The sequence below is a fragment of the Manacus candei genome, unplaced genomic scaffold (genome assembly GCF_025592945.1).
Source record: "Manacus candei isolate 608988 ecotype Guabito, Panama unplaced genomic scaffold, ASM2559294v1 h1tg000050l, whole genome shotgun sequence".
Taxonomy (NCBI): domain Eukaryota; kingdom Metazoa; phylum Chordata; class Aves; order Passeriformes; family Pipridae; genus Manacus; species Manacus candei.
Window position 1 is genome coordinate 20,668,157 of NW_026138098.1, and position 8,886 is coordinate 20,677,042.

The window sequence follows — 8,886 nt, forward strand, 5'->3', positions numbered from 1 at the left end:
GCTTGTGCCAGCACTGCAATGGCCCCAGCTAGGAGCATGGAGCAGAGCCCTTGATCCTCAGCGTGGGGCAATACCAGTGGGACCATCAGCCAATGCTGTGGGTGGGTTGTGCAACTGCACCCAAGTGTGGGTTTGCCTTAAGAGTCCAGAGTGAGTAAAAACACATTAGGTATTGCTCTATACCATGTCCCCAAGTGCGGCAACAGTATGCCTGTTCAGATCAAAATGAGCAAGCTTTTCCCTTTTCTTCAGAAAGACCAGAGTTTTCTACTTCTATGTACATGCAGTATGGCCCATATGCCTATGACCAGCTCTCCGAGCTATTGGCTGCTCTTCCTGTGGTCCTGGCACTTGCATCTGCTCCAGATTCTTCTCTCATCACAGGTTTAGAGATGCCATGGGCATGGGTGTGTGCCACACACTAGCAGAGGAGGGAAGGCACTGCATGAAAGCCTGTGGAAAGGCCAAAAAATTGCTGATGGAAGTATGCAGAGATGATAGCAGCAGTAATGAGAAGGAAAAAGCACTTTAATCTAGCTTGAACAACTTCCTATTACATATATCACAGGTTTACATTAAACCAAGACCAGAGAACTGCCACACAGGAGAAAGAATATAACTTTATTTTAAAAAATAATAATTTAGCTCAAACAAACAGGATCGCAGAGGGTCAATTGAAGCAGGAAGGTATTTACCCACAGAATTTAAAACAGACCAATTTTGCTCTCTTGTAGATGATACTTTCAGTGCCCTTACCTGTCCACAGCTCTACTTCAGGTCCTCACCTGCACATAAAGGTATCCTGACTCCTGGGGCTCTTAGTAACAAGGCAGAGAAATGGTGTCTGCCCCTCACGAAATGCTGTTCCCACCTCCAGGGCCTCCATGATCCAAAAAGACAGAAGGGCAACACCAGCATTTAAACCAATGTGCAATACAAAGGGAACAACTTGCACTCCTCCCTGGAAGTCTACCCATGCCCCATTCCCAGTGTCCTGGCCAAGTGCTCCCACCCACGTCTGAATTCGCCCCCCCGCCCACAGGTGCTGTACACAGAGGTGTGCACACAGGCCTTTGCAATACTCCTCCCTCCCCACTCTCTTCTCATCCAGACCCACGGATCTTTCACCTCTCTCTGTGCCTGCATGCCATACATTTCTTGGCACAGCAGCAGTTCGTTTCACAGTGACAGGATTCGCCCTGGAACACACTGAGCCACTACTGCAGTTTTTTCTCTTCTGTGTAGTGGCCTTTCATGCAATTGCCATTCTGATACACAGGACTGGCCCCCTTCCTTCTGCACCACACCACAGATTTGTAGACAACAAATCCAGCACTGGCCAGACACAACAAGAGGAGGGCCAAGATGTCCAGGCAGAAGTACTCATATAAGGAGAGGTCGTAGACAGCAGGGCGAAGATAGGGTGCCCCATTGTGACGAAGGATGTACTCCAGCCAATACACTGTCCTATTGAGAGCATGCATCGGTCTGTCCAGGTGCAGAGCCGAGATGAGCTGGGCTGCTTTTCTGTAGCTGCAAGGGAAGAAGACAAGAAGTTAACATTTTGACAGGAGCTTAATTTCTGAGAGTGATCCGAGATGTCTAGTGATGCTTTCAAGTCCCAGATAATACCTTCGGAGAAGGGAAAATTTCTTCCATTCTTCTTCTGAAAGCCACTCTGATGGCAATTGCTAGCCATGGAAGCACAAGCCAGAGTGTATTTTATTTTGTGTTTTGTTAACAACACAGAGTTCAACTTGCAAGTACCTGTTCAGTGAGTTCATGTGTACTGTACTTTCTGAGGGGAATTTGCACCCAAAACCTCACCCAGCATCAAGTAAAAGTTACACACTTGATGACTGGCCAAATCCTTCAAGGTACCAAGTTGCAACACCTCCTAATAGGTAAGAAATATAAAATATTAAAAAAAAAAAAAATCAAGCTCTCAGGCAGCATTTCAAGCACTGGCAGTTGTACACCCCGTTAGAAAATGGGAGCCCTGTGCCACTTGGCTGCAGCAGTTCCAGGAAAGGGCAGAGTATCTGGCTGTCAGAACAAATAGATGGAGCATTACCGGCAGTCTCCTCTGTGTTTCTGCAGAAAGCTGTCTGGACAAGACCAGGGAGATCCCAAGGTGAGGTTGTGATCTCACTTTCCCTGATGACAGGCTGGCATCAAGAGAAGAGGTCTGTGCCCAGCATCTCAGAAAGCTTTCTAAGAACATCACAGTCAGAACCAAACAGGACTAGATCACACTCTCTAACAGCAAATGCTGGAGTATCTCCTCCTGAACTGCATCTAAGCATTTCAAGGCACTAACACATCTGGCCAGCTGAGCAATGCCTGCAACTGTGCTTCGTCCAGAAGCCAGTACAGGCTGTGTAGGGGTCAACACAAAGGCACAACTGGTGTCTACACACAGTCTGCACCAAGGAAGAGCTTGATGTTTCCAGATGCCTCACCTGGGGTCAGAGATGACTGTGATAACAGCCTGGTAAAGTTCCTCTTCTTTTACTCTGCTCCAGTCCATGAGGATACCCATGCCCTTTGCCTGCACTCTGGTCATGATGTCGAACTGGTCCCCATAGAAAGGAAATCCCACCACTGGCACGCCGTGATAAATTGCCTCAAATACACCATTCATCCCACAGTGGCTGACGAAGGCTTTCACGTTAGGGTGGCCTGTAGGTAAAGAAATGGCAGCAGGTCAGTGCCTTCCATGTTGAAAGAGGGCTACCAGGGGCTACACACAGTGTTGATGTATGTTTAGGGAAAACCAGGCATGCTGAGGAGAGAGGATGCTACCCTTTGGGAACACAGCTGGCTTTTGGCAGCCCAAAACTTGCTGAGTAGCGCCTGGAGGAGAAGGGAGATAGGAGCCAAGCAGCTTCAAGCAGGTGTTAGGTGAGGACCATGTTTTGTGCAGATCACTCACAAAAACCAACAAACTTAGACCCACAGAGGTGCTATTGTCCTTGTATGCCTCTGCTGTGGTTTGGGCTAAATTCCAGGGATGTTGCTAGCAGCACACATATACACAGAACCCAGCCTTACCTAGCAGGTCATTCTGGGGCAGCCAGCCCATCATCAGCGTATTCTCACCCAGGTTTCTTGGCTTCTGACCAAAGTATCTGTGGGAGGAGACAGAGGAGGGGAAAACAAAGAGAAGAGAAACACACAGAGAACAATAATAAATTCAATCAGATCAAGAGATAGAAAGCAAGTTCTATGTTTTGAAGTTAATCACCCCTCAACACTGGTTTTCATCCAACTCAGAAGGAATCCCATTCCCTCCTCACCTCCACACCACCCTTTGTGGGAGGCGAGCAAACGCGCCAGCCATCTTCTCCACCAAATCGCTCGGAAGAGCTCGGATCCCAATGCCAAAGGAGACAACAACTACACCTGCCTCTGCTGCTTCCACCCAGAGACGCAGACCCTGTGGGCAAAACACACACAGCTGCCTTGAAGTCTTGATGGAGAAAGGCCCTTCCCACTCTTGCCTCTGTCAGTAGAAAGCTGTCTACGGAGAAGATGAAGCCAAATCCACCTGGAGCACAAAGCTACATGATTTTCACCAGGCAACAAACTCTAAACTCACTGTGATTTCTGCACCCAGCCAGGTAGAATTTACTTGAGCACCTGCTGATCTTTGGAGCTTCAGGGAGGTATCTAAAACTTGCATTTCATAGCATTACCCCCTGCGTGGGAGGCAACACAATTACCCTTTGACAAGAAAAGTTCTGAAAACATAGGGCACATAGAAAAATCTGAGCAGACAAGGAAATTGGACTAAAAAGAGGGAGGCCATTTTCCCATCACCACTAAGACAGGAGACCAATATAACAGACAAAACAGTCAGGAACAACATCTTGCTGAGATTCCCCACAAACTCTCCAATGCTCAAACTCTATCAAAGGCTCCTGGAGGTGGCAGGTGGCTTTGCTATCTTGCCAGGAGACTTCTACCCATCCTTGATAGCTACTTGCAAGCAGAAGATTTAGTTTTTGATCACTAGGCAGAGAGGTAGCTACAGATCCAGTAAAAACCACAGTTATGTGTCCTTCATTTAGAGGCTACCTGCAATGCTACATAAACAGATGTATATCTAGAACAGAGCCTGTAGTTTTTGCAACCAAGGCCAAAAGGCAGCAGGGAGAAATCAGCTACCACATCTGCTGTGGAGCAAACATAGACTATTCCCTTTTATGTCAGGCTGGGCTGAGCCTATTTCTCATTATGGATTCTGTCCTGCTTCAGGTTTCCCATGTATCCCAGCCAGCAGCATTTTAGGGAGGTTTAATAAAATCTGTCTTTGAATATGAATACTTCCTTGAAATAAGCATGTAAGAGAACATGAATGGCAAAAAAAAAAAAAAAGAAGAGAAAAATAAAGTGATTAATTCAGAATGTTAATAGCAGTCTATAGGTTAGGGGATCATTGTACAGAAGAGTTAAAAAGCACATTTTAGTGTTACTCTCTGGTGATATTTTTCCTTTGATGTATGCTTCAGGAGCTCGAGCCTATCTTTGCAGAAATGCTTAAAATGCCCTAAAACAATCCAAGAATCAAAAGGTTTACAACTGAGAGATTTTTGGTTTCTCCATTCTCGAGTTTCACATGCTTTGAGAAGTACAACCACTGAAACTGCTACAGAAGAGAAAGTGCTAATTTTACTTTTCTAAATAAAAGTACAATGACTCACAAAACAGATGATTGTGTTATCCATTATAATTGGACCTTAACATTTGACTTTCAGAAACAGCATTAAAGTTGCTAGGGAAACATGGCTGACCACCAAACATTCTCACTATCTCTCAAATACATACCTGTATTTCACCATATCCTAGTTAGAAGAACTCAAAAATCATAGTGTTTCAAATAGGAGGAAATAAATACTTTAATTGCATAATGCTCCAGTTCAGATGAGACATTCTTTAAGCTACACCTAGACCTACAGAGGCCCTCTCTTCTGTTGGTTCCTGTAACCTGGACACGGACATGCCTGCCTGCTAGCATGACAGCCACCACCTACTGCGGGGCTCTGGACTTATCTCCATAATTCTTTCCTTAGGCGCCCTAGGATCTGTCCTGGAAGCTGTGAAGCACATGAGTAATGCCCTAGCAAACTACTCCCTTCTTTATAAGGCAGGTATGTACGCAGGCAGATTGGACCAAGCCGATGTTTTGCAAGAGCTGTGACACAGAGCTCTCTGACACAGCTTTGGGAGCACCCTGTGTGCCTTTCATTACCTGCATGCCATGCCACATGGGAAAGGCTGATGTGCATACACATCTGGAGAACTTCTTTTCTAAGGCACCTGATCTTACTTTTCCTTTTTAACTGAAAAATATTGGCATCAATTAAAGCTGCCATCAGAGATCCTAACAGGCCTTTAATAATTTGGAAGTTGAAACCTTGCCATCATTTCAGGCCCTTAGTCAGGAAACCAGGACAGCTTTGCTGCTCAAGTTTTATTATCTAGGTTTATTTCCCCCCAGTGTTTGTAAAAGTGGTAAGGCAAAAAGAGGAATGGCAGACAGGTCCTGCTCTGTTCCAATACTGTCTTCAGGTGGAGGCTTTCAGAGCTCATCCCTCTGAATTTATTATTTGCACTAGTGAGGTATAGGCCAGAGAAAGCCTCTGGGATGCCTGAGGAGTTTTCTGTTAGGGCTGAACCTTGAGAAAAAGGGGATGATGCCCCTCAGTTTAGTACACTTTGGGATTCCGCATGGAATTTGATGAGGGAACAAGGACAGCTCTCCCCTATGCGTTCTTATGACTACAAGCTCAAGGGCAGAAATGCCCTGAGAGAAATAGGGTGAAGGAGGAAATTCTGGATTAACATATATTAGTGATGAAGCAAGGAAGATTAACTGTTCTTCCCATTTCCGCTTCAGCATAGGAGCAAACAAACTACTCATAATCAAATCCCAGGAGCAACACTTCCATCTTAGGAATTCCACACACCACTTTACTTGGATGGTGAAGCCAAATCCCACTTCAGAGTGGACAACTTAATTCTACATCCTCCCTGCAGCCAGACAGCCTTCAGTGTTCTCTGTCCCCCTGATGCACCCACAAGCACCAAAACACAGCAGCTTTCCAGACTCCTGGGACATTAGCACTTTTACAAGGTTCTTCAAAAGAAGATCTGTACTGAATGACTCCCTCAGTTGATGTGCAATCATAGCTCAAAGCTTTCCTGCACTTACCACTGGAAGGGGCTTTGCAGGTTCAGCGAGGATGCCCCCTGTGAAAATGACATGGGGGAGTGTTGGACGGGGAAAGTCTAACACCACATCATTACACAGGAAGAAAAGACTAGTTCCATGAACAAGGTCCAACATGGATGTCTTGGGCTCCACCCTATGCTTCTCCATGAGACGTTCAAACTTGGGCAGGATGACCAGCTTTGTAGCCACACGAGTGATCATGTAGACTAGAAGATTCCAAGTCCTACCAAAGAAGCCCATCCTGTCTGTCATCAGAGAATTGAATTCAGGGACATAGGCAATGGGGGAAGTGGCCCCAATCTCTGCTGGGAACCAGAAACCTGTGGAAATCACAGCATATTTGACACGTAGGATGTGAGCCAGGATAAATCCACACATCTCATTGGGGTCCACCAAGAGCAGGTCAAAGCGCTCACACTGGAGTTTCTGCAGAAGGGTAGAGTTTCCCAGTACTAGGTCACAGTTTTCCAGGTACTTCTCCAGAAAGGAAAACATCTCCAGAGAAGTCATCCTCCCTTGAAAGACACGCTTTATCTTCTCCTGCACCCAGTCATCTGCGTTCTCTGTGCTGAAGATGCCCCAGTACCTCTGCACACGGAAGGCAGGCAGATAGGTTTCCATGTCCCGACCTTCATGAAGGAGTAGCACGGGGTCGTGGCCCCGATCAGTCAGTGCCTCTGCCACTCGCATGAAGACTCGCAAGTGGCTGTCAAAGACTATGGTGGGCATGATCAGCACCTTGGCACAGTGAGATGGCTCCAGAGTGAATGCAGTCACTAGAAAAAGAGCAGCGGGCCACAGTAGCACCATCATCTTCATCACTGCAAGGAGAGAAGCATGCCATTATGTAGTATGAAATGCTCTGTCCTGCACTTGGGCAACTAACAGCTGTGATTACAGCTGCAAGCCAGCAGCTCATTATCTGGGAGAGGAGAGCAGTCTGGAGTTCTTCACTAGGGAACATCCATCCCCATCCACCCTGCCTTCCCCTGAAAAAAAAAAAAAAAACACAAAAAAAAAAGCCCAACCAACAACTAAAGTTAGATATCAAGGTGTATGAAGAGAGTTTTCCAAAAAACCTCTTCTCTGTGCTCCCAAGACTCAAAAACTAGCAGACTGGCTTGCAGAGAGTTAGAGCGGCTGGAGAAACTCTGCTGGGTTATAGCACCAGCAGGGACACTTGCTGCTTAGTCCCTGGTTACCGCTACAGAACCAGCTCAGCTGGATTTCATTTCTATTTCTGTCCAGCCAGAACAGCTGGTTCCCTCAGCCCTTGATGTCTGTGCAAACTCTCAGAAGGATCTGCAGAGCTTGATGGGAATGCCGAGAGGTACGCTCTGGCTTTGGCCCTCACATGGCTGGCAAGGCACCCTGCTCAGCATAGACAGGGCAGGAGCAAGTCCAGGTCACAGCAGGACCTGGTCAGAGGAACCACAATCCCTGAGAGCACAGCAGGGGTCTGGACAAACAGCTGCTCTACTGTGGATCAGTCATGGGAGGCTCCAGGGAAAGGGCTGGGAAGAGAAAGCAGGCACCATGATACCCATCCACTGGAAAGAGGCAAACCCAGAAAGCAACCCCAGAGATAACACGCAACACCCGTGGCACACTGACGCCCCTTAGTCACGCTCCTAAAGCTGTCATCCCCTCCTCAGTTTGGTGAAACACCCAACATTTCTGTTGTGTAAGGGATGTTGCTACATCACTGGAAGCGAACGCGCCTCACCCACACCTAACATTATTTTGGGAGAAGAATTACATGATAATTATTTGGGAATAGTCAGAAGCAGAGTCGTTTTCTGAGGACCCAGTTCAGACATGCTAGGAAGTGGGGGGGGAAGGGGAAGATGTTACAATGGGAACAATTAGAAGTGGATTTTGGATGGCCCCGCACACTAAGCCCCGGGGGCCATCAGGGACATGGTAGAGTAGGATTTGGTACAAGATTTTCTGGCAGAAGATCAAGCTTCTCCGGGAGTGCTTGATCAATTAAGAGGTGGGAAAGGAAGTCACAGACAAGATCCCGCTAAATACAATCTTCAGATGACCCTCAGCAGCTGGGCTATCTAGGCAAACTAAGCAGTAAAGGTGCAGACGTGGGAGGGTAAAAGTGCCCTATTCCTCCTCCATTGCTTTCCTGTCCCATGTGAGGACCGGACATGGGAGAAAGAAACAGCAGCTGCTGATTGGGCCCCTCCCCTGTTTCAGAGGCAACTCTTACCAGTGCTTGGGACTCCCACCCTTCCCACCCAGGGTCAACCGTGTGGCTGTGCCTGCAGGAGTGGTAAGAAACATGAGAAACACTAACAAATACCAAGGGGGTGGTTGAACCCACAGAGCAAGAGCTCTGGGAGAATGGAGACAAAGGTGATGGGCTGGAGAGAAGAGAGCAAAAGCTCTGCAAGGAAAGTAAGGATCTGCCCAGCATCCTGCCTCCCTACCAGTGGGAACAGGCTGGCCTGTGACAAAGTGTTGGTCACAACAGAGCTACAGCCCACAAAACTGGTCCAGTTCTCAGCTTACTTGAGAGGCCCAGAGGGAATTTATCTTTCTCAACGCCAGGGAAGGTAATGCATTTGGCTATGACGTTGTGCAGAAGATCAAGAGCACATGCTGCTTCCAGGCAATGAGGGAAGAATGGCAGCCAC

At 47.2% G+C, this 8,886-nt stretch overlaps 1 protein-coding gene across 1 annotated transcript; it reads right to left on the minus strand.

The window, feature by feature from the left end:
- Nucleotides 1–627: 627 nt before the first annotated feature.
- Nucleotides 628–7,125, minus strand: LOC127476786 (2-hydroxyacylsphingosine 1-beta-galactosyltransferase-like). The gene is made up of 5 exons (XM_051800144.1): nt 6,218–7,125; nt 3,300–3,439; nt 3,055–3,131; nt 2,463–2,682; nt 628–1,533 (listed from the first exon to the last, which is right to left on the minus strand). Exons 1-5 carry the CDS (start codon nt 7,055–7,057, stop codon nt 1,218–1,220), a joined length of 1,593 nt encoding a protein of 530 aa, XP_051656104.1. The 5' UTR covers nt 7,058–7,125; the 3' UTR covers nt 628–1,217.
- Between the last annotated feature and the right edge of the window lie 1,761 nt (nt 7,126–8,886).

What these genes read in the sequence shown, in the direction of transcription:
- LOC127476786 (XM_051800144.1), bottom strand. Translation starts at nt 7,057, where the DNA reads ATGAAGATGATGGTGCTACTGTGGCCCGCTGCTCTTTTTCTAGTGACT. An exon ending in CCACAAAGGGTGGTGTGGAG is followed by an intron (nt 3,132 to 3,299) that starts GTGAGGAGGGAA and finishes CTCCTCCCACAG; the next exon opens with ATACTTTGGTCAGAAGCCAA. An exon ending in GCCCCAGAATGACCTGCTAG is followed by an intron (nt 2,683 to 3,054) that starts GTAAGGCTGGGT and finishes CTTTACCTACAG; the next exon opens with GCCACCCTAACGTGAAAGCC.